The following is a 26,526-nucleotide window of genomic DNA, read 5'->3' as shown; positions in this document are numbered from 1 at the left end:
ATTTAGGATCTCACTCACATCCTCTGCCTCCAAGCACAAGTTCCCTCTTTTATCTGAGGTGCTCTCAGGAAGGGTCACCGGACCCGAAACGTTAACTCTGTTTTTTCCTTCACAGATGCTGCCAGACCTGCTGAGCTTTTCCAGCAACTTTGGTTTTGTTCCTGATTTACAGCACCCGCAGTTCTTTCAGTTTTTAATCTGCTTCAGTATCTGATGAGTCACAAATGGTGCTGACCCTTGTGCAATCATCAGCAAACATCCACACTTCTGATTTTATGAGGGAGTTAATGTCATTGATGAAGCAGTTGGAATGATTATGCCAGACACTACCCATTTATTGTTTGTGTTATTGGCTGTGTGTAAATGAGCGTTGCTGTGGTAATGTCCCTATCTCTGAGCTGGAGACCAGGTTCAAGTCCCACCTCCTCCAGAGGTGTGTCATAACATCGCTGGACAGGTTGATTGCCCTGGAGCTGAGATGACTGATCTCCAGTAACCACAACTATATTCCTAGGTATGACTCTAACCAGTGGAGAGTTTTTCCTTGATTCCCATTGACTGCAGTTTTGCTAGGGCTCCTTAATGCACACTCGACCAAATGCTGCCTTGATGTCAAAGGCAGCTACTCTCATCTCACCTCTGCACTTCAGCTCTTTCAGTTATTTTTAAACCAATGCTGTAATGAGTTCAGGAGCTGACATTGGTGGAATCCAAAATGAGTGTCAGTGAGCAGTTTATTGCTCAGCAAGTGTCACGTGATCACACCATCACTAATCCCATTTACTGCTGATCGAGACTAGACTGATCGGGTAGTTATTTATCAGGTCAGCTTTGTCCTTGTTTTTTGTGCACAGGACACAACTGGACACATTGCTGGGTAAATGCCAGTGTTGTAACTGTGTTGGAACAGCTTGTCTGGGGATGGAGCTCGATCTGAAACACATCTTCAGTACTATTGCCAGAATACCGTCAGCATCAATAGCCTTTGCAATATACAGTGCTTTCAGCCATTTCTTGATGTCACATGGAGGGAACCAAATAGCTGAAAATATATGTTTGTAATTCTTGGGACCTCAGGAGGAGGTAGGGATAGGTTGTCCACTCGGCACTGCTGGCTGAAGGTGGATGTGAATTCTTCAGCCTTGCCTTTTGCACTGATGTTCTGAGCATCCCCCATCGTGAAGATGTGGATATTTGTGGAGTCTCTTCCTCCAATGAGTTGTTTAATAGTCCATTTCCATTCAGCATTGGATGCAGCAGGTTCCAATACATTGGTTGTGAGATGGCTGCTTCTGCTCTTTGACATGCAAGCTGTCCTATGTTGTATCTTCAGAAGGTTGACATCTCATTTCTAGCTACGCTGGTGCTGCTGCTGGCATGCTCTCCTGTACTCTTCATTGAATCAGGGTCAGCACCTGACTTGATTGTGATGGTAGAGTGAGGGATATGCCAGGCCATGAGGTTACAAATTCTGATTGAATACAGTTTTGTTGCTAATACCCACAGCACCCCCTTGATGCCTAGTTTTGACTTTCTATATCTGTTCAATATCTACCCCATTTAGCATGGTGGTAGAGCCACATCACAAAATGGAGGGTATCCTCAATGTGCAGATGGATTTTGACCCCATAGAGACTGCGACAAATTCACTCCTCGTGATATTGCCATGGACAGACACATCCGGTGTAGGCGATGATTTTAAGTAGATTTTCCCTTCTGGTTGGGTACCTCTCCACCTGTTGCCAGTCCAGTCTGGCTGTAATGTCCTTTTTGACTCAGCCAGCTCATTCAGTAGTGATGATGCCGAGCCGTCCTCGGTGATGGATAGTATGTTCTGCATCCTTATTGCACTCAGTACTTCTTCCAATTAACGCTTGACATGGAGGAGAACTTCTGATGGGGATGGTACGTGGTTTCCTGACCCATATTTAGCCTGACATCATGCGATTTCATAGACTCAATTTTGAGGACCACCAGGGCAACTGTCACCATCTGTACATTACTTTGCTGTCACTTCTGGTAGGCCTGTCCTGCCAGTGTGGCAGGATGTACCCAGGGATGGTACTGGAGGAGGCTGAAACATAGTTTTGAAGCCTGTGGCACAGCTCTCCCAGTTAGGATTTTGCAGTATAAAACAGGGCTGGATTTGTTGGTGTTGTTTTCAATGCCTGTGTCAATCCTGGGCTTCAGTTTATTCCTTATGGGGGCTTTCAGAGGGCATTTAATAATGAGCCACATTGCTGTGGATTGGAGACCAGTCCAGGTAAGTTCAACAATTTCTTTCTATAAAAGAATTAGTGAACCAGATGCATTTTTATAACAATGGTTTGATGGTCGGATTTATTAATTGAATTGAAGTTTCAGCACATGCCATGGTGAAATTCAAAATCATGCCCCAAGAGCATTAGCCTGTTCCTCTGGGTTACTAGTCCAGTGACATTACCACTACACCACTGCATCTCCTAACTCTAGCATGTAAAGTGCACATGGAAATTTCACCTCCTATTATCTGCCTGTGAAATCCCATAAACGTAGGAGTGAAGTGGAAAGATTAAGGATATTTGGCATAATTATAACTTATTTCATGATTTAATAACAGCTAACCCACCACACATTGCTATTTCCTTTATTTGCCATTCAGATGCTTGGAGGCAGAACCAACTGACCAGGAATTTCCCTCTTCCTCAGTGGATTATCAAAATAAATGAAAATTTGGCCTCCCTTTATGCTTCTTTCCCAGAATCCAAATCTTAGATTGTTTTATATGACAGGTTATTCCAAATGAAACTATGTGAACATTTGTGTGTATTTATCCATGAACATTCATTTAACTTTGACTCTAAGCCATTCAATCTTTCTTCCTTTTTTTTTATTCAGAAGGTGCTGGAGCACAGGAGGGAGAACAATGGTCTGACAATGAATTTGTAAGTGTTTAGAACCATTTGAATTGTTGTTGATGCTATGATGCTTAGATATCTTCCAAAGCTGTAAAAGTAATGTATTTCAAGGAAGGTCATTTTGTCTCAAATGTTCCTTTAATTAGATTTTTTGTAATCCCAATCTTTTAAATTATGTTGTGGTACAGTTTTCCTAAAAATCAATGTCCCCTAATGTTGTCCACATTGAGCTGTGTGGTGCCTGTAGTTTCTCAACATCTTGAAGAAAACCACAAGGGTCGATTTTAAATATTCAAAGACAGGATACAGATGTTACTTTATTAATCTTTCACAAATGTGACTGTTGCTGGCAGGCACAGTATTTGTTGCCCATCCCTAATTGCCCTGTCTTTCAGCATCAGGCTTGTTAAACAGGCTGGCCAATCCTCAAGTTTCCAAATCCCAGAAGTACAAGTCAAAGGTTCTGCAAGGAGGCAACCCTCCAATCTAAGGCTGTTTCTGTCTTGCATTTTCTGCTGATTGTTCCCCGGTGAAACAGCCTCTGATTGGAAGAGCTGCCAATTGTGCAAATCAAGAATATACTCATTCACCCTGATAGATGATTGACTGTCATGAAAGGTAAGAAGATAGTTCAGAAGTCTCCTGTAGCTGTTCCTCTCTCATAGATATTCTGTTTTGGGTATTGTTGAAAGAGAGAGTCTCTCAGAGGAAAATAGAAGTGGCAGTCAGATCTTGGGCACTAAGAATGAATCTTATGCTAAACAGGGTTTGTCAAAATTTAACAGAATAATTATTATAAGGAACTCTCCTTCAGTGGCACAAACAGGAGAGTCTGCAGCCATCAGCAGGAATCTAGGATAATATGTTGCCTTCCTGGTGCCAGGGTTAAGGATGTCTCAAAACAGTTGAACCACGTAATCAAATGGGAGAGTGAGAAGCCGTAAGTTCTTGTATGCATTGGTAGGAATGACATAGTTAGGAAAAGCGTTAAGGCTTTGCAGAGTGAATATAAGAGGTTAGGAAGAAGGTTAAAAAACAGAACATCAAAAAAGGTCATCTCTGGTTTACTTCCAGTGCCAAGTTCTAATGAGGGAAGGAATAAAAGGATAAAGGAGAAAAATCAATGGCTGAAGAGACGGTGCAATGTGCACGGATTCGGTTTCTTCGATCATTGGGATTCCTCTGGGACAGAAAAGACCTGTTAAAAAGGGATGGGTTTCACCTGAACTGGGAAGGGACTAATATCCTGGCGGGGAGATTTGCTAGTTCTATTTCAGGAGCCTGTAAACTTTGAGGAGAGAGTTTGAGGGGTTCCTAAGTAACAATGAAAGTAGAAAGGCAGATGAGGATGGTTCTGAATCAGAAAAGAGCAAGTTAATTAGAAAATACAGAAAGGAGCAAATCAAAGAATTAAACTGCATTTATTTCAATGCATGGGGTCTTACGGGTAAAGCTGATGAACTCAGGGCACGTATGGGAACATGGGACTGGGATGTCACAGCTAATACAGAAACTTGGCTGAGGGAAGGAAAGGATTGGCAGCTTACTGTTCTGGGTTTTGAATGTTACAGGAAGGATAGAAAGAGAGGCAAGAGAGGAGGGGGTGTGGCATTTTTGATTAAGGAAAACATTACTTCTGTGCTTAGGATATTTCTGAGTTACCAGTTAGTGAAACTATATGGGTAGAAATTAGAGATAAGAAAGGGATTATCACCCTGATGGGATTGTACTGTAGCCCCAATAGTTAGACGGAAATTGAGGAGCAAATATGTAGAGAGATCTCAAGTGTATGTAAGAAGGATAGAGTTGTATTGAGGGATTTTAATTTTCCAAACAGTGACTGGGACCACCATAGTATTAAAGGCACATTTTAAGGATATGAAACAAGAAGTTTCAAAAGTTGATTGGGGTACACTGTTCACAGGTAAAGGGATGTGTTAACAAGAGTGCAGAAGCATTATGTTCCTGTTAAGAGTGAAAGGCGAGGCTGGTAAGAACAAAATTCAATGAATGAATAAACATTTTGAAGTTCCTGTCAAGAATAAAAAAGAATCATATGTAGATATAGACAACCGGGATCAACTGAACCTCTTGAAGAGTACAAAGACTGTTAGGGGCGTTCTTAAGAAGGAAATCAGGGAGGCAAACAGGGATATGAGAGCCCTGACAGATAAGGTTAAAGATAATTCAGTAAGATTCTACAAATACATGAAGAGCTAGAGAGCAACTAGAGGGAGAAGCCAATGAGGTTGTCTTTGCCTTGAACGTCAGGAAATGGGAGAGATATTAAATGAATATTTTGTGTCAGTTTTTACTGTCAAGAAAGAAATGGAGGGGAGAGAACTAAGGGAAATAAATATTTGTGTTTTGAAAACAGCTCACTTTGAAGAAGAGGAAGAGCTGGAGGTCTTAGAAAACATAAAGGTCGATTAAATCTCCAGGACCTGATCAAGTGTACCCCAGATGTTGTGAGAGTTAGGGAGGAAATTGTGGGGTTCCTAGCAGAAATATTTGTATCATCTATAAACATGGATGAAGTACCAGAGAACTGGAGGGTGGCTAATGTTGTGCCATTGTCTAAGAAAGTCTATAAGGAGAAGCCTGGGAACTATAGACCTGTGAGTCTGACATCGGTGGTGGATAAGTTGTTGGAGGTGATTCTGAAAGATGAGATTTACATGCATTTGGAGAGGTAAGGAATGATTAGGGATAGTCAGCACGGTTTTGTGTGAAGGAAATAATGTCTCACAAACTTGATTGAGTTTTTTTAATGAAGTTACCAAAAAGATTGAGGGCAGAGCAGTAGACGTGGTGTACTTCGACTTTAGTAAAGCCTTTGAGAAGATTCTGCATGGTAGACAAATTAGTAAAGTTAGATCACATGGGATTCAGGGTGAGCTTGCCAATTGGATACAAAATTGGCTTTATGGTAGGAGAGAGAGTGTGGTGGTGGAGGGTTGTTTCATGGTCTGGAGGCCTGTGACCAGCAGTGTCCCACAGGGATTGGCACTGGGTCACTTTTGTTTGTCATTTATATAAATGATTTGGATGAGAATATAGAAGGCTTGTTAGTAAGTTTGTGGATGCCTCCAAAATTGGTGATATAGTAGACAGTGAAGAAGGGTATCTAAGATTATAAAGAGATCTTGGTCAATTGGGTCAATGGGTTGAGGAGTGGCAGGTGGAATTTAATTTGGATAAATGTGAGGTATTGTGTTTTGGTAAAACAAACAAGAACAGGACTTGTACAATTAATAATAGGGCTCTGGGTAGTGTTATAGAACAGAGAGACCTAGGGGTTCAGATATATCATTCTTTGAAATTTGCATCACAGGTAGACAGGGTGGTTAAGAAGGCGTTTAGCATGCTTGCCTTCATTGCTCATACCTTTGAATATAAGAGTTAGAACATCATATTGAGGTTGTACAGGATGTCAGTGAGGTCTCTTCTGGAGTATTTTGTGCAATTCCGGTCACCCCATTATAGTAAGGATATTATTAAACTGGAGAGGGTTCAGAAAAGATTTACCAGGATGCTGCTGGAAATGGAGGGTTTGTGATATAAAAGTAGACTGGAACTTTTTCTCACTGGAGGTTGAGGGGTAATCTTACTAGGTTTATAAAATCATGAGGGGCATTGATAAGGTGAATGACAAGGATCTTTTTCCTAGGGTGAGAGTGTTCAAAACTAGAGGACGTATTTTTAAGGTGAAAGGAGGAAGATTTGACAAGAGCATGAGGAGCAATTTTTTTATACACACACAGTGGTTTGTCTGTAGAATAAACCACCAGAGAAAGTGGTGGATGCAGGTACAGTTACAACATTTAAAAGACATTTGGGTAAGTTCATGAAAGAAAAGAGTTGGAGACATATAGGCAGTTGGGACTAGTTTAGTTTGGGAACATGGTTGGTGTGGACTGGTTGGACCAAAGGGTCTGCTTCCATGCTGTATGACTGTATGGAAGGAAAAGATTTCTGTCAGGAGGATACTCGAGAAAGACACTCCAAGTCAGGGAGTGAATTGTAAATGACATTCCCGTAAAAGAAGCATTCAGATGGTGGAGAGGGGCGCCCAAGTCCAAGGAGTTGTGAATGAGGGCGAGCAAAATATGTAACCGAGGGAGAGTGAGAGAGTGTGAGGAAGGGAAGAAAAGTGAATGAGAGAGAATATTAACGTGAGGGATGCAGAGTAAGTGAGAGAGAGTGTGTGAGTGAGGGTGGAACATAGAGTGAGTCAGATGGTGTGTGATTAAGACAGAATGTGTACATGTGAAAGAGGGTGTTTGTGTGAGGAGCAGAGATTGAGTTTGATGCTGTGAGAGTGAGAGGCAGTGAGTGAGTGCGGGGCACTGAGCGAGTGTGGGGCAGAGTGAGTGGGAGGGTGTGAGAGAGTGAGAGGATGGGGGGTGTGAGTGAGTCATTGAGAGGTTTGAGTAAGTGAGTGTGGGGCAATAATTGAGTGAGTGGGTGTGAGAGTGAGTCAGTGAGAGGATGTGAGAATGAGTGGATGTGGGGCAGAGAGACAGTAAGACGGTATGAGTGAGTGAGAGGGTGGATGAGGAAGGGCAGGCAAGTGGTTGAGAAGGATACAGTATATGAGCAAGCGAAGGGTGTGCGGGTGGCAGGGTGGAGGGGGTGAATGTGTGAACCATGAGCCAGTCACAACCCCACCCTTCATCTCCTCTTTCTCCCTCCAAAAAAAACCCTATCCACAAAGCAGGCTGAAAGGCAACTCACGTCTGACCTCCACTTCTGTATGAATTCCGCAGAGTTCAGATTTGACCAAAAGCAAATGCAAGGTTAGTCATAGAGTCATAGAGCTGTACAGCATGGAAACAAACTCTTCGGTCCAACTTGTCCATGCCGTAGAGGTATCCTAAATAAATCTAGTCCCATTTGCCAGCATTTGACCCATATCCCTCTGAACCCTTCCTATTTATACACCCAGCCTTTTAACTGTCGTAATTGTACCAGCCTCTACCGCTGTGAGTCAAACCAAACTAATTAGGTGGCTCCATTTGCTGTCTCTTCCAAAGTGGTCAAGCTCTGTTTCTTAAAAGACAAAAAGCAAAAGAGAATTTTTTTTTTAAATTATCTCTGTTATTTGGCATTTTTATGGTCAATTTTGTTAATTCATCATTTATTTAACTTAGTGATTTATGGCCTGGGGTCTTTTTTCTGAAACTCATTTTACTATTCTGCCAAACATAAGTTTTCTGAAATGTCCTCACAGGCTCCCCAAGGACAAGAAAACTCAAAATGTGCAACACCCTGTTCTCTATAATAGAGGTTGTGAGTTTGAAAGGTGCTGTATTGTATCTTGCAGATGGTACACACTGTTGACGTGGTACACTGGTGGTGGATGGACTGCATTCTGAAGGTGGTAGATAGGATAGCATTCAAGCAGGCTACTTTGCCTTGGATGGTTCTACATAGAATCCCTACAGTGTGGAAACAGGCCCTTCGGCCCAACAAGGCCACACTGACCCTCAGAGAATCCCACCCAGAGCCATCCCCCTATAACCCACCTCATCTACACATCCCTGAACACTATGGGCAATTTAGCATGGCCAATCCACCTAGCCTGCACATCTTTGGACTGTGGGAGGAAACTGGAGCACCCGGAGGAAACCCACTGCTATGCTCATCATATTCCTGTCTTGTGACTTGTAGATTCATTTATGTAGCTGGTCCAGTTAAGTTTCTAACCATTGGTAACTCCCAGTATAATGATAGTGGGATAATCAGAAATGGTACCGCCATTGAATATCAAGGAATGATGGTTAGATTCTTTCTAATTTATTGATGCTCATTGCTGACTAATTCTGAATGTTGTTCAGGTTCACAAAGCAACAGGCTGCTTCATTATTTACAGAGTTAAGAATGGAACTGAATGAACATAGAACATAGAACATTACAGCGCAGTACAGGCCCTTCGGCCCTCGATGTTGCGCCGACCTGTGAAACCAATCTGAAGCCCATCTAACCTAAACTATTCCATTATCATCCATATGTTTATCCAATGACCATTTAAATGCCCTTAAAGTTGGCGAGTCTACTACTTTTGCAGGCAGGGCATTCCACGCCCTTACTACACTCTGAGTAAAGAACCTACCTCTGACATCTGTCCTATATCTATCACCCCTCAATTTAAAGCTATGTCCCCTCGTGCTAGCCATCACCATCCGAGGAAAAAGGCTCTCACTGTCCACCCTATCTAATCCTCTGATCATCTTGTATGTCTCTATTAAGTCACCTCTTAGCCTTCTTCTCTCTAACGAAAACAGCCTCAAGTCCCTCAGCCTTTCCTCATAAGACCTTCCCTCCATACCAGGCAACATCCTGGTAAATCTCCTCTGCACCCTTTCCAATGCTTCCACATCTTTCCTATAATGCGGCGACCAGAACTGTACGCAATACTCCAAGTGCGGCCGCACCAGAGTTTTGTACAGCTGCAACATGACCTCATGGCTCCGAAACTCATCTTTGCTTTGCAATCATCAGTGAACATCCTCACTTCTGACTTTATAATGGAGAGAAGGCCATTGATGAAGTAGCTGAAGATGGTTGGGCATAGGACACTGTCCTGAAGAACTCTGCTGGGGCTGAGATGATTGGCTTATACAATGGCAATCATTTTCCTTTGCTTTAGGTATGACTACAGCTAGTGGAGGGCCTTACTTTTGACTTTTTCTTAGTTAGTTATAAGGCTACCTTGATTTTTAAGGCTATCACTTTCACCTCACCTCTAGGATTCAGGTCTTTTGCCCAAGTTTGGACCAAGGCTGTAATGAGGTAGGGAGCTGAATGATCCTGGCAGTACCTAAACTAAACATCAGTGAACAGGTTATCACAGAAAGAGCTATTTTATTGTACTGTAGGCAACATGTTAGTCACCTTAGTGATGGTCAAATGTCTGTGGGACAGCTCTCCCTGTCCTGGGACAAGTCTCCATATGTTACTGAGGATGACATTGCAATGGCGACCAGGCGGCATGTGCCTTTGCCAAGTCTGAATCCAATTCTCAAGTTGATGCTGAGTGCGATGACTGGTTTGAATTTTGTTATGCTTTGTCTTGGCTGAATGGATTGCTCGGCCACTTCAGAGAGCTTAGTTAATAGTCAACCACATGCTGTAGTTCTAGCACCACACACATAGGGTGACAGGGTAAGGAAAGCAGATTTCCTTCCCTAAAGGACATTAGTGAACCAGGTGGGTTTGTACACTAGTCAGGTAGTTCCAATGGCATTGTTATTGGTGCTGGATTTTTTAATCCAGATTTATTTTTTTGAATAAATTCAGATTCCTCAGCTGCCAGAGGATTTGAACTCTTGCTTCTAGATCATTGGTCCGGGTTTCTGGGTTACTAGTCCGTAACATTATTACAATGCTATCATTCCCTTGTGATTGCTATCAGTGCTTACAAAAACAAAGCCAAAAAATTACTATGCCAATGGTTAGCAAACTTCTTCGTTCAATTTAATGGCTTTTATTAAATATCTTGTACAATCCAAAGGTAAACATTAACAAGGTAACATAATCTTGCGTGCCCTCGAGCAGTTTTCTCAAACAGAGTCAAATTCTTAACATTTACAAGTGCACTCAAAAATGATTTTAATATTCCCAAGTGTTAGGTTACAAATGAGATTGAGCTAAATACATGAAGAAGAGAATGTGTTGGGCCATCTTAGTTGGGAGTAGGATGCTATGCAGTGAATATCCAAATTTATGGTGTTTGGTTCAGAAGTTGTATTTCCTAAAAACCTACATGGTGACTATGAATAGGTTTCATATGGTAACGCATGGGTCACACGCATGAAACTAAAATATTGAGGTGTTGTTTTACAATATTGCTTTATAGGTCTGGTCTTATTTTGACCATCTAACTAACAGAAACTTTGTTTTGTTTCACTGCCATGAAAATGCAATGTAATCAAGAATCAACAGGCAAGGCAATGTAACATTCTGTTCCATGGTATTGGTAAAAGGTACTGCTTGGAAACAATCCTACCAAAGGTTGACACATAATACAATAATTTTAAAAGTTCATCAGTAATTAACACTGTCTCGTTCTGCTTATGAACTCAAGTGTCATGTTTGATGTGTTGCCAGACGTTGCTGCTGAAATTCAATGAGAATTTGATAGAACATTGAGCTGTTGTTAAATAGGATAACGTACTCAGTTTATAATAGACAATTAATAAACAAACATGACGCTGGCAAATATGAGTCTTTGTGTCCACTATGAATGATAAAAGTATAGAACTAAATACGACAGAAATGGTGATAATCGAGTGATTTGTGGATCCAAGTATGTAGATCATTTAAATTACCTGAACAGGTACAGAAAATAATCCAAAAGCTAATTAGAATGTAGGCCTTTTATCCTGAAGACTGAAAAAGAAGGGAAACGAAGTCATCGCTCTAGCTATACAGAGCCCTGGTTTGACCATAGCCACTGGTTGTGAGCAAGTTTGGTTAGCATACCTTTGGAGGAATGTATTAGCCTTGGGCAGAGTGCAGTGTAGGCTTCCTAGGTTTGTAAGGAGAAATTCCATAAACTAGAACTGTCACCAGGAAGTTTTCAAGGTATTAAGAGGAGCAGAGAGGGTAGACTGAAACTTTGTCTACAGATTGGGTGGTCTGGGGCCTGATGTTTTGTTCCTGGGTCAGGAGCATAGATTTAGATCAATTGTCAGCTCCACAAACTTAACCTCACTCAGTGCCACAGAACATGGAACTTTCCATTGTTAATGTAGGGATATTGAAGGGTTCTCTGGAAGTCATAGCAGATGACCCTTGAAATAATGTGGAAGCTGCTGCATATAGAGATTGGCTGGGGAATACCTACTCAGTGTACTAGCACTGAGTTGAAGATTTTTAAAAAAATTATAAAGTATCTACCAGCCCTTAGCCCTCATCCACATCATTCCTCAAGGCCCATCCATGCCATGGACCCACCACCCCCGCAAGGCCCCTCATAAATTTAATGTCAGATTTTATTCCAAATATTTGAAGGCAGGAGTTAAAAAGTACTTTGAAAGCTTAACAGTGCCTTTGACAGCTGTGTTGTTAGTTCTAATGAGTTATTACACACATTCTTGTCTACTTTTAGTAATGGAAGGTCATCATTCCTTTCCCCATATGGCCACGTGACTCCCTTCAAAGGGGTCCCAGGGCCAAACATAAAAATTTATTTTACCTTTCCAAAAGGATATCATGCCTATCTAGATAACTCAAAGTGTAGATCTGCTGTTACCAGGACTAATCTGTATAGCTTTTGTTTCCCATTCCCGGTTGACAAATCTGTAGCATGACTGGAGAGACTCACGCTCAGTTACTCTCACACTCCCACTCACGCAATGAAAATGTTTAGGGTGTGTGGGGAAATGTGAGACTCTCGGATTCTGCTCTGCAGAACTGTTTGTATAAATGACAGGGAGGTTCTCTACCATTGCACAAAATCCACCCAAAGACAAGAGGGCTCAGAATAAAAATTCAATCCAAGCCCTTTCAGTGAAATTAGGAAACACTTTTAAACAAGAAGGGTAATAGAAATCTGGACTGCTCTTCTGCAATTGATAGTAAATCACTTCTTAATTTTAAATTGATTATATTGATAGGCTTTTATTAGCAAAAGATATTAAAGAGACTTACGCAGGTGTAAGAAATTAGGGGGTGGGTGATGGAACAGAATTGAGGGACTATTATTGAGTCTGGAATACCAAAGCTTTAACGTTGTGGTACATATTACAACAGGAAAGAGAAAGGCTGTGTTTTTGTACGGTTGATGCTGGAGATTTTCCTCTTCATCAGTTTCACTAACTGACAGATATACTGAATACAGTGGCTTCACTTAAAATGTAAATTTATTTCTTAGTTTTTAAATATTGCACCAGGAGCTCTTGGTTCAAGTCCCACATCTGGAATTATTGCCATGCATCGTGCAGTTATAATATGGTCAAACAGTTTGGTTATCAACTTGTACCTTCCAATATGCCTAATGGCAGGTGGTAAGAGCAAGAGAATTTCCTGGTCAGCATCATGTAAAAGGTCAAGGCAAACCACCACAGTAGTTTGCCCATAAGCTTGGATCAGTCCAATGAAGTCTATGGCCCAAGCCTCAGAAACAAGGATGGGAGTAAAAGGAGGACAACAACATATATTACAATATTAAATTACCAAATCTTCCAGATGTAACTACTTTTCACTCCCTCTCCCTTGTGTGATTTTTGAGGCCTTCTGATTCACAGCTAACTATGTGAAGTGAAAGTGGTATTGCATGAGAATTCAGGGTTTTCACTGACCTCATGCTCAAGCACGGGTATGAAGCACGGGTATGGTTGTTATCCACATTCTTCACACTGTGCAAAATGGGGGAATGCAGAAATGGAGGTTGCATTTTGGCCCACACTGCTTGGTGGCTATTTTGTTTCCTGCTTCCAGTCTCCTCCTATTCAGGACAGGAAAATTCTGTCTATTTGTCTTAGTGAGGATTGCTGTTGTAAGTTAGTAGACTAGTGTCTAAAAAAACACCACAAAGATATTTATAAAAACAAAGTATAATTCTAAGGAAACTGACAAGATGAAAACGGATGCACAACCTGTTTCCAATGGTAATCCCACTTATCTTGAACATTTTGTTAATTTTTGTCACAAAATGTCATTTCTCAGGTTTCTCATCCAGCTTTGTAGGTTTTTCAAAGACACTAAATGCAGCTTTATATATGCAGATTCTTTATCAATCAACTATTCTTTTTAAAGTAACTAATTAGGATCTCAAACTAGATCATTGCCCTTCAGAAACACATAGAAGTTCAAATTGCACTGTCCAAAATGACTGAATAAAGCATTCCTGTGAAAGTCCATTGTCTTCTATTGTGACAAAATCATTAATATATTTTTTAAAATAATTATGCTTTATTCCAGTAGTTGAAAACTACATTTTGCCTCCAAAATATTTCCCAATTGTATTTCCATGTTAACACGTGAAACTGTAAATAAGTGTTTTATTTCTCCTTGAGACTGCCTACTCCCAACCATACCTTTGTTATAGTGAAGCATCCCATTATGGTGGAAGATAATGACAAATTGGAGTGGCAGAAGTGTTAGGAATGAGGATTAATTACAGAGTCAAAGATAGAGGAGAGCAGAGAAGTAACAAGAGATAGGGATGAGAGAGAACTGGAGTGCTGGATCAAGACAGGTGAAGCTGCTACCACTGAAGGAGAATGGGAAAAGAGGATGTCAAGGGATTAGTTGCAGGAGTCATAAGGGTTGATGAATATTCTCCTTGTCCAACAAATCGAAGTTAGACTTAAAATATGGAAAAGTTACATAGGAGCAGCCCAACACCACCAGCACAGGGCCTAAAATCAGACTGGAAATGATGTTGCCTGTATCAATAAAATAAATGTTAAATCATTCACAAATAACATTGATGCACTTGCACATAGAAACTTCATCATATTTTCAGGCTTTTTCTCATTGTTACAAAGATAACGGACCAACTGACTGATTATAATCTCCGACTTAGGTGAAGATTCATACAATGTTACATTAGTCATGAGTGTAGAATAATGCTTTGTAGGCACAACCTATCCAAAATAAGTCTAGAAAGTTCCTTAGTTCTGAAGTATGCCACTCACTCAAGATTAATATTGTTGATGAGAGATGTATCCTGAGGCAGAAAAAGACTGACTTACAATTTTCCAAATTTTCGCAGTGGTAATGACAGTGAAACCATCAATATATACCATCAATATTTCCACAAAATTGGCAACAACATCTTGAGTTCACACACACAAAGTAATGCAGAAATTTGGAAGATGCTGTCAATGGTTCGGAGCTTCATCAGAGGATGTGCTTTGACATCCCTGTTTTCTTTCCCATCAAACTGTCACCAATAGAAAATCTTTGAACTGATGAGAATGTACATTGTTAGATTCACTGTTAAATCCTTGGAAACTAGGTTTTTAATGCTGTAGTACCACCAAACACCTTCCCCAACACTGAAAATATCATTTTATGCTTGTGGAATTGCTTTTTATGATGATAAATTTCCACATTTTTAATAATTTTTAAAGTTTAGTTATTTTCTTTAGCTCCTACATTAATCCCATCATTATCTTTTATTTTGCAATCTGAAATGTTAAATTGAAAATAAAAGGATGTGTTACGCTAAACTTTCCAATGTACTATCTGTGTAAGTATTTCTATGAGAGTAACTGCTTACCTTCTTTTTAACATCAATGCTCCCTACACACTTGGAAACCTGTTTGATTTGGTGCTGGATTTAAACTGTCACCATAAACGTGGGATCCTGCACCTCACAAAGGGGCAGCATTCCTCAAGGTCAGCAGAAAATAAGTGACTGAAATATTAAGGTCAGTAAGTAGCACGAAGGTAGTGGTGAGACAGAGAAACAGATTATAAAATCAAAGACATGTAGTACTTGGACACAATTAATTTCACAGGTCCCACCTTAATGCGCATGTTTTTTGGATATGTCAACCAGTGGATATAGCAAGCTGGCCACATGAAATTCACATCTGAAATTAACTAATTTTATGCAATAGTCTTAATAACTTGAACATTTTAATGATAAAATGAATTAACCTGTTGTGTACATCAAATAATGAAATATTACTGATTAGATATTATCATAACTGTATATTCAGTTTATTTGATTTAAAACAAGCCACACAAATTAATATGCCATATGAATCCATATTTTAAAGAACTGTTTTAATTGAAACCCTGTGTACAGGATACTAGTGACTATGAAAACCCAGATGGACGTTCTGATGACTCCGATGCTTACGAAGATCCACGTGATGACGGTGATGATGATGAAAATTATGAGCCACCTCCTAGTGAAAATAAAAACAAGAAATTAGTTCCCCAACCTATGCATATTTCTAAGGGTGAATATGCAGGTAATGCACAGCGGTTTTGTTTTAAGATTTACTGTAGTGCTTGTTGCTGTAGTGTTTTGGCTGGCTTTCGTACATGAGCTAAGTAGTTAAGATGTGTGCTGTTTCAGTCGTAAGTAACTGCACAGAAGTCAGAATTAGTATAAAATCATGCACAAGAGTTAAAACTTCAATTTACCTGGTGAGCATCTCCAGGAGGGCTCACTCTTTTTAGGCTGGCCACTTAAAATCCATCCCTATAAATTAGTATTGTCGTCTCCTGCCAGGCATCCTTTCAGCGGTGCACAGGAAAAAAAATCCAAGGGATGGTTTGTCTACCACCTTCCCGCCAGATCTCTGAATTTTCCTCCATTGTACGATAGATAGGAGGGAGTCAGAAACAGCACCCCACCCGCCAATCTATAATAAATAGTTAATTGAGCTTGTTACCATAATAGAGTTGCCATGTGCAGGCACATGGGAATGGGCAAACTTTTTATCTTAAATACTAGTGATTAAAAGGTGGGAAGGAACTTGTGGGGAGAGGACATCCTTCAGGGTTATCTCCCAACAAGATGTTCCCTCTCATTCTCTATACCTCCCTTTCCTGGCTTCCATAGAGACTTCACGCAATCTCCCCTGCATTCTTCAACAGAGGATTTGTACTCCTTCATGGAAACTTTGTATTCCCCTTCTTCCATTCTGGGGTCCTGCTCTTCACTAGTATTCAGTTCAGCAATCAGTGAAGACCCCTCCGGCACAGTTATTACTTCTTCTCAAGTACAGTATTTGTGTCTTGGCTGCTGATGGGTAGGTAAGATGATAGAGCCAGTGAAAATGGGCAAAACCTTTGGACCTCCGCATTGGCCAATATCTTTGTAGAGGTTTATAAAATAAGGAGGGGCAGTTGTCTTTTTCCTAAAATGTGGGATTTCAGGACTGGGGGGGCACATTTTTAAGGTGAGAGGAGAGAGATTTTAAAAAGATAGGGGCAAATATTTTACATGGAGCGTGGTTTATGTGTGGAATGAACTTCCTGATGAAGTGGTCGATATGGGTACAATTACAGCATTTGAAAGACATCTGGATAAGTACATGAATAGGAAAGCTTTGGACGGATATGGGCCAGGAGCAGGCAGGTGGGACTGGTTTAGTTTGGGATTAGGTTCAGCAAGGACTGGTTGGACTAACGGGTCTGTTTCTGTGCTGTATGACTGTATGACTATGGATCAGTTTGAGACAGTTAGAGGTTGCACTCTGTCGCTTCTTACCCTAATGTTTGGACCACAGCCTGCCCCACTCCCCAAGAGTTTGTTTCTCTTCTGGATCTTGTCTTACCTCTGTCAAAATATCATATAGTCTATGATTTTGTCCAATTGCAGGAAACTCTTCCTCCACCCCACTACTCCCAAACTATGCTGCTGCTGCCTTACCCATTGTTGCCTGAAACTTCTCCGTGCTAAAAAGAAGCCTGTTTAATCAATTGCAGCATAGAAAATGCCACTAAATTGCCCTCCTTTGAAGTGAAGTGTCAGTAAAGCAAAAGACAGCACTTTTACCATTGCCTTCCAATTCCACCGTAACAAAGGAGGACCAATCCAGGACTCTCACCAATCCAGCAATCTCTCAATAGTGGACGTAACACTGGTCACTAAACCTGAAATGGAGGAGAATCCATTTTCCAGACGAAAGTAAATACAAAACTCATTGGAAGAACGTCAGAGATAGTAGTCACCTATTGCAAATTTCGACAGCTCTACGATTCATCAATCATTAAGTGTATTTGCTTTTTGAGAGAATTAATAGATAACAAATTTCTATTTAACAGTAACTTTACACGTTACCCAAAAGTTCTTTATAAATGAGCTGATTAGTTTAGTCCTGGGTCAGTGGCTGTTTCTGAATTGTGAGAACTGACAGTTCTTGTCATTTTCATAGACAACAGACCAGCAGCCTCTTTCGCAAAGCCACCTCCAATGTTGCCACGATCGTCACCAGTTCCAGCCCAACGAAAGATAACCCCACATTCACAGAAAATAGGAGAAAGGGAAGATGATGAGGTAAGGTCATAATGAAAAAAGGAGTAATCTTTTTAAATAGTCCATGACCCCAAAAACCACAAGGCCTCACTAGGGATGAGGAGCCGTACGGTAGTCAGTTGTAAATCAGGATTTTGGATGCATCAGGGATTTTTAGGATGGCTGAGCTGGTAGTACTAATCCATTTATAAAGCAGGGATTTTATTAATTATTTCTACGAGCACAAACAAGTGGCCTGCTGCACTCAGAATCTTAAAGCTACCGACTCCCATTAAACCTACATTGAAAAACTTTATTTGTTTTGGCAGTTGCCTGTATCCTTCCAAGCAACCAAGAATTCAAAATATTTAATACAAGAGTAGAAATTATATATATATCAGAATTATAATATTTAAGCCTTTCAGCTTTAAAAGGAGCTTCACATAAGAAATTTAAGCTATCAATCTCTATTGGAATTGATTGTCTTTCCTTGATAAAGGTTAGCAGCCTTTTAGAAAGTGACAGTCGGACCCATGTTGATTCTTAGCTGCTGCAGCAGTCTGGGCAGGATTCTTGAAATGTGTAAGTAAATCTATAAACAAAGTTCAAGGAATTGTTGACATATTTGTTCAAATAGCAATATGTCTTTACAGTGTTTTGGTTTGAATGTTAAAAATCTATAACATGGATTGGAGTTGATCAAGTATACTCTTATAAAAGTCTGATTTTCCCTTCATGTTCTCAGATGCCTTCATAAAATTGATGACAGAAGCTTTTAAACACAGGTTTTTATTATAGCAAAGGGTGTCATGAATGCAAACATAAGAAGGTTTACATCACAGATAGGTTTGGTGGAACTGGGGCCAGTAACTTAAAGATAACACTCTGTAAGTAGGGGCATGAGTGAGATTTTGTATCTATGGTGAACTGCTTTCAAACATGTGGGTATTTGTAAAACATGAAGTAAAGGATTGTATTTAGCAGGAAGAAACCAATAAACCAAACACCAGAAGATAAATAAAACAAAGAGCCGTGGATGAGGGAAATTTGAAACAAAGGTAGAAATTGCTGGAGAAAGTCGGCAAGTCTGGCAGCATTTATAGAGGAGGAAACAGAGCTAACATTTCAAGTTTAGTGACCCTTTGTCAGAACTGCTGTGCCCTTTCCAGTTCTCTCAAAGCATCACTGGACTCGAAATGTTAACTCTGTTTCTCTCTTTACAAATGCTGCCAGACCCGCTAAGTTTCTCCAGGACTTTCTGTTTTTCTTCCATTAGAAGATAGATATCATCTTTAAGTAGAGGAGAAAATAAAGGACTGGTCAGGAAGGAAGAAAGTAAACCGTGGAGGCTTGGAGAAATAATCTTCATGATTTCTCATTAAAGCTGCACATAATATGTTTTAGACACTGGGCGAAAGTATACTATTTTCGTTCATTAGCGTGTTTAAGATTCAGGTTTTGTAGGTTGGGTTGTTTCAGATTATTTGATTAATTTTAGCGCAAATAAATTCAGTGAATTATCAAATATATATTACTGTCTACTGTTGTACAAATCCGTTTAAAAGAAGGGTGAAATTATCTCAAAAGAATTATAAGATATTTCTGATGCCATGCATGAAGTATCTGGTGTGATCATTTTACTTAAGACATCAGGGGCTGCTAAATGATTTAGAAAAGGGCAGCCCTGATTAATATACATTTTAGATTAATTGACTCATCAAAAGGTTAAAAAAAAACTCCCATTAGAAAATAAAGAGAAGATATGAGTTTTTAAAATATTTTGCCTTCATATGTGCATGGATAGTACAAAAGAACATACAGAACTTAGGACCATGATTACAAGCTTGGACTTCCATACATTAGATATCAGCATAAGGAATCAGTTATGTTTACAGTTGATAGCTTGTTATATACATTTTCTATTATAAATAAAGCTCACTTGAAGGGAATTGCCTTGGTCCTTGAAGCAGCAAAAAGTTCATAAACTTTATTTTGTGCTCCAAACTCATGTTCAAATAGTAAATGAATTTGGAGCGAGCTGACTGATTATCTTCCATTCTTATATTCATGTATTCCTATGTGTTGAAATGTTTTCTTTAATTCCAGGATGATTATATTGTTCCTATGGAAAATGATGAATGTGATGATGCGTACATTGACCCTACAGAGAAAAGTGCATCTGCAGTAATATTGAAACGTAAGTTCAGAAACTGTTTGTTCCAGCTGACTAGTTGTTGACTTCAGGAGATGGCCTGCCCAAGTTCCAATTCATTATGGCACTGACTCTGTACAGGGAACTGAGAGGAAGCACTTTTACAATGAGTGCAATTACTACATATGGAACGACTGAACCTGAGCAGCAATAACATGCTGCTGTGATACAGGGAAGTAGATTGGAGTGTGAGATTCGTCAACACAGAACAAACCTGATCACAACCCTTGTTAGGCACATTCAGCTAAAATTCAGACACTTCCTCCCAGAGAGGAAAATCTCATGGGTGACTGAGTTGAGGAATGTTGCTTGCCCATCATCTTGGGGTGTGGAGGACATGGGCATCCAGAATGGAAGGCAGCAAGAAACAAAAATAAATTATAACAACAACAAAACTTTATGTTGACATTAGACTTATTTGCTGCATTTTTCATATCTCCTTTAAACAATTTGACATTTATGATTTTGTCATCCAAAAATAATAATAAATAGACATAAGGACCATTTCTTTTTATTTTTCTATATTTTTGATTATGGAATGAACTGAAAACAGGACTGATTTAGAAGCCAAGGATTGTTGAAGGATATCAGCACTTTTTAGAAGCAAGTAACCTGACACTCATTGTAAGTGCTGTTAATACTGGTGTTTGTTCAAGCAATGGTAGAAGTCTGATTGCAGACAAACTGTCCCCAAGGGGTGTAAGCAAAGTGAGATTCAGCTGGCAACAAGTAGTTGATTGGTTTGTGAAGATGTGCTCAATTGTTGATGACAGAGGCCTTGTGCCTACCAACAACAATATGATTGGCTTCCAGGTAGCTGATGGGTTGTGAGTGTGAACGATATGGCCAGAAGCCTTCAGAACTCCGAATGATGAGGTGGGCTCTCTCTCTGCAGTAAAAAGCCTGAAGAAAGAAAGTTTATTTTCCCTCAGCTGTTGCTGTAAGCTGTGACAATTAAACAGTAACTGTAAGACTTTATCATTGTGAGCCAGCTGTCCTATGCCTCCTGTAAGAAAGTGAAAGTATCTGGAGAAGAGAAATCGATGAACAGCATGTCCTATCAAGCAAAAGGATCACCTCAGTGACCCTTTGTGTCGGGGCCATTGAACTGCTCTCCCACCCATTACAAATGTTTTATTGTCTGTGCTTTGGGGGCGTTTATAAGGAGGTTAATGTTTTAACCAGTAGAGTTATGTGTCGATAGTTCATAGTTGTTTACCTGTGGCTAAAATCTATTCATTTGTAATCAATAGTAATTCTTGTTTAGGACTGAAATCTGGTCTGTGCTTTCTATTAACCTGGGTCCAGGAACAAATAGCAAATTGAGGAACTCTGCATACTTTGAGAAAATCTTTTAACTTTTACAACAGCTCTAGGAAAAGCAACATTTCAGTTCTGGCCTGCAACCCCAGTGAGATGCGACATATCTCATTAAGTGAAATAAATTTCACAAATAACACATATGTGATGGAATGGAGACATCATCAGGTCTTTAAAGTAACTGAAGCTTGAAGTCTTGGGCACTGAGTGTAGGGCTAGATGGCCAAGTATGAATTCAAGAGCTAGAATGGATAGTATATTAAGACATCTGGAGTCATACAGCATGAAAACAGACCCTTTTGCCCAACTGGTCCATGCTAAAAATAATCCCAAATTAAACCAGTCCCACCTGCCTGCTCCTGGCCCGTATCCCTCCGAAGCTTTTCTATTCATATACTTATCCAAATGTGTTTTAAAAGTTGTAATTGTACCCACATCCACCACTTCCTCTGGAAGTTCATTCCACACGCGAACCACCCTCTGTGTAAAAAAAATTTGCCTCTCATGTCTTTTTTAAATCTCGCTCCTTAAAAATGTGCCCCCTAGTCTTTAAATCCCCCATCCTAGGGAAAAGACAGCTACCATTAACTCTATCTATACCCCTCATTATTTTATAAACTTCTATAAGGTCGCTCCTCAACTTCCCACAGTCCAATGAAAAAAGTCTCAGCCCATCCAGCCTTTCTCTATACTCAAACCTTCCATACCCGGCAACATGCTGGTAAATCTCTTCTTGATTAAAGGATTTGATCAAGATGCCAGAAATAAATCAAAGAACAGGCTTCAAATGGGTCAATGGACCCACTATGTAGAAGGAAAGTAACTTTTGTAGTTTAATTAAAACAACTGAAAATGAGCGTCCAGTTTGCCACCAGTAATACCATTTTAAACAGGTGAAAATGACTTTTAAAAACTATGTAGAACAACTTGTTTGCTAGAATGGTGTACAGTAGTCACTTTCTTTAGTATTTTTTTTTATTAAATGTAATTAATGATTTAAAATGTGCCTGGCTGTTTGAGTCCCTTTGCCCCAAGTAGGCTTCATTTTTAGAGCCACTTCAAAAACCTGCAAACAAATAAGGTTATGGCAAACCCACAATGGTGTTTAATTCATCCTTGGGCCATAACCTGTTTTGTAGGCTGGTCTAGTTTCTGGCAAGATTTTTAAACTTGCGCAAATGATTGTGAAAATTTCAGTCATGCTGAACTAAGGCCCAGAAATTTGATAAAATCCCTGCAGTGTAAATATATGTGTAGACACTTAGACACTTACTGTGAAAGAGCAAGTTGTGTTTGGAATAGTGAGCATTGGGTTGGGTTAAATCAGATCAGGGGAATGGATGAATGTTGGGTGGGGTGGAACAGTGTAAGGGAAATCAGGTCTGGAAGGGGGATTGGGACTGTCAGTGTGGCATTGGGACCGGTGTGCGGTGAGAGGTGTTGGAGGTGATGGGGATGATGGCTGGGTTGGGGTAATGTGGCTGGAGTGTTGGCTACAGCATGAGAGGGAGGATAGGGGTGTTGCTGGGTCAGGTCAGGTATGGTGGGGAAGGGAATGTGGTTGGTTCCAGTGGATGGTTGAGAAATATGTCAGCCATGACCGAATGATAGAGCTAACTCGATGGGCCAAATGGCTTAAGTCTGTTCCTTTATTTTACAGTCTTATGGTCTTTCTTTAAAGGGAGAAGATATTGAGAATTGGGCACAAATTGCAGTGGACATTTCTGATCCATGAAAGTTAATAGGCTGAAATCAGCATGGGTTCCGCTGAAGGGTCACTGGACCCGAAACACTGACTCTGCTTCTCTCTCCACAGATGCTACCAAACCTGCTGAGTTTCTCCAACTGTTTCTGTTTTTTTGTTTCATATCTCCAGCATCCGCACTTCTTGGTTTTATTTTAGCAAGAGGCTCTGTGTTGGGAATGCAGATTTGTAAAACATACTATTACATACATTTAAAATGTTCCACTGAGTATAAAAAAAATCTTAAACTACATAGCTACCCATAATTTTTTTTTATCAGCTCCTGTGGTGAACAGAGCAGCCAAACCGAACAGCAAACCATCGGTGTTATCCTCCAGTCCCAAAGCAGGACATCTTCATGGTCCAGGTATCCAAATACTTTCTTACTATGTACCAAATATAAATTATGAGATTAGTTCAAATTACAGAACTGAAATTCCAGCCTCAGGATTATTTGAAAATTGGAGATGTCTGCTGGGGCTTCCATCAAAATGAGAGTATACCATTATGTTGCAGCAAAAGTGAACATAGAATATAGGTGGCTTTGTCCTACCTGGGAAATCACCACTTTTTAAAAAGATTTCAACCAATCTTTTTCCTTCCATCACTGCGCAAGTGATTGTACACATCCCTGCAGCTTAAAAAGAAGTAAAAATATTTCTTGGTCTGAGACCAATGTGCACTCTTTACATTACTTAGCCATGATATACAGACAGAATAATGCCTGGTCAAGGTATTTGCCTTTTTAAAAAAATTTAATTCCACCTTCCCTGCCTGGATGTTGTGGGTTAGGGTTAGTGGCCAGTGAGCCAAGGGAATGGGAAATAAGGAAGACACATAGAAAAGCAAGAACACCAAGAGGAGTTGCCCCTTTGCAATTTTTTTCGATTTCCCATTAGTGAGGAGGCTGGGGAGAGGATGTGGAGTTGAGGGTTGGGCTGGAAAATCCAACCTCATAATAATTTGTGTTAAAAAGCAGAAATATTTAAAAAGCTTATTAGAATTGGTGATAACAGCAAAGTGTGGTTTATTGAGTCCAAAATGTTGGTGTTCTGAGGTATCATCATGCCTGCTTTATTTTGTAAGTCTGCAATGATCACTATTAATGTGGGAGACTAGAATTGGATGGGTGAGAGCACAGTTTAAACAGAAAAGTTCTCCCTTGTAAGATGGAGATGAGGAGAATTCTGTTTTCTGAGGACATTAGTCTGTGGAATTGTCTTACCCTGGAAAGCATTGGAGGAAAACAGAATTGAGACTACACCAGATCAGCCAAGATCTTATCAAATGATGGAGCAGGCTGAAAGGGCTGAATGGCCTACTCTCGCTGCTAAGCCTCAGGTTCCTGTTACGTTTAAATAAGTGTCAAGAGTCAATGACGTTGGTGAATGGGAAACTTTGCTATAGCATCAATAAAATAATTTAAAATTAAGAATAAGATAATTCAAACCCTGTTTGAATACAGTATGGCTGTGTTACAATCTCACACTGCATATGTACTAGCATGGGTCATCTGCTGCTGGGAGAAGACAAAATACTAGAGACTCTATGTGAACCATACACCTTAATTAAAATGTCATTTCTTTATCTTTTCATCCAGGGCAAGCTGCCTCAGCAGGCCAGCTGAACACACAAAGCCCACAAGATCACGGTAAGAAAAATAGGAAACAAATGTATTTTTAGAATTATGCCTTCAATATGCAAAGTTAATAGTTGACATCGAGTAGAGGTACCATTACACTACTGGATGTATTCTATAAGTAACCAACTAGTGAGAATGATACGAAGAAGCAAGTTTGCAGGGAAATTACACAAAAGGTGCAAGAGCTATAGAGGAGTGATAATGAGGCGCACTAATTATCCTAACATATACTGGATTAGTAAGAATGTAAATGGATGTGAGAAGAGAGTTTTTTACATGCATTTTGGGGGAATTTACTTGGTCCTGGCCAACATAGAAGGAGACATTGCTGGATGTGGTTCTGGGGAATGAGGTCAGATCAAGTTCAATCAAGGAGCTTCTGTGGAATAGTGATTGTAGTATCATTAGGTTTAGGTTGGCCATTTGGAAGAAACAGGAACAATCTAAAGTATAAACACTTAATTGGAGGACAGGTTATTCCAGTTGGTAGAAAACAAATCATCCGAGATAAATTGGAATCAAAGATCGGTGGGCAAACTTATGGTCAAAGTACGTTTCCATGAGGGTGAAAGGTTGAGCAAGAGGTCATTCAATGATGAGAGAGAGTATAAGATAATGCAGAAAAAGATTAATAATGTAGACATAATCTAAAAAACTCATGGGGAAATGGAAAAGGAAAGACAAAGAGAGTCTGAGAAGAGATCGGTAGGTAACTTGAAACAGAATTCAGAAGTGTTCCTGAGGCATTTAAATGGTAAAAGGTTAGCCACAAGATAAGTGGGGCCAATTAGGAACCGCAAGGAGCATGAAGGCTGAGGACAACAGTGATATTAAATGAATACATCTGCCTTTACACGGTGGCTCAGTGGTTAGCACTGCTGCCTCACAGTGCCAGGGACCTGGATTCGATTCGACCCTTGGGCGACTGTCTGTGTGGAGTTTGCACGTTCTCCCCGTGTCTGCGTGGATTTCCTCCGGTTTCCTCCCACAGTCCAAAGATGTGCAGGTTAGGTGGACTGGCCATGCTAAATTGCCCATAGTGTTCAGGGATGTGTAGGTTAGGTGGTTTATAGGGGAATGGGTCTGGGTGAGATGTTCTGAGGGTCGGTGTGGACTTATTGGGCCAAAGGGCCTGTTTCCACGCTGTAGGGCTTCTATGATTTATGATTCTATGAAGAAAGAAGATGCTGCCCAAAAATGAAGCAGTTGAGCTATCAAGATGAGCTAAAAATAGATAAAGAGGAGATGTTAGAAAGATTGGCTCTATATAAAGTTGATAAGTTACTAGGACAGATAGATGCAACCAAGGATGTTGAGGAATATTCTGAAGCCAATGGCCATAATCTTCTAATCCTCTTTAGATTAAGAAGGTGTTGTCAGAGGGCTAGAGAATTAGAAGTGTTACAACCTTTTTTAAAAATGGTATGAGAGCTATCAATCAATGAGAGGCCAGACAGTTTGAGCCATTGATGGAAAGCTTTCAGTGAGACAAATTTTACAGTCACCCGAACAAGTCTGGATTAATTAGGAACAACTGATGTGGTTTTAAAGCCAATTTATGTTTAACTAACTTGCTTGCATTTTCTGGTGAAATAGAGAGGATTGTTGAGGGTAATGTGGTTGATGTGGTTACAAGAGATAAAGTGCCACATTATAGACATATCAGCAAAGTTGCAGGTCATAGAACAAGGAGGACAATGGTAACAGGTATATGAAATTGCCTGAGCGACAGCTGTTTTTCAGACTAGAGAAAGAATCCAGTGGTGTTGACCGTGGGTC

General features: G+C 40.1%; 1 protein-coding gene across 6 annotated transcripts in view; it reads left to right on the top strand.

Moving 5' to 3' along the window:
* Positions 1-26,526, top strand: part of blnk (B cell linker) — a 186,626-nt gene that overhangs the window by 122,410 nt on the left and 37,690 nt on the right. For all 6 annotated transcript variants that reach the window (XM_048608674.1, XM_048608673.1, XM_048608678.1 and 3 more), the window contains 6 exons: positions 2,878-2,924; positions 15,667-15,835; positions 17,750-17,871; positions 19,936-20,026; positions 23,386-23,472; positions 24,706-24,756. In XM_048608674.1, coding sequence (XP_048464631.1) covers positions 2,878-2,924; positions 15,667-15,835; positions 17,750-17,871; positions 19,936-20,026; positions 23,386-23,472; positions 24,706-24,756 — 567 coding nt within the window. The remainder of the gene's footprint in view (positions 1-2,877; positions 2,925-15,666; positions 15,836-17,749; positions 17,872-19,935; positions 20,027-23,385; positions 23,473-24,705; positions 24,757-26,526) is intronic.

Source organism: Rhincodon typus, chromosome 20 (genome assembly GCF_021869965.1).
Source record: "Rhincodon typus isolate 14 chromosome 20, sRhiTyp1.1, whole genome shotgun sequence".
Taxonomy (NCBI): Eukaryota; Metazoa; Chordata; class Chondrichthyes; order Orectolobiformes; family Rhincodontidae; genus Rhincodon; species Rhincodon typus.
This window is presented reverse-complemented; position numbering and strand designations above follow the sequence as displayed.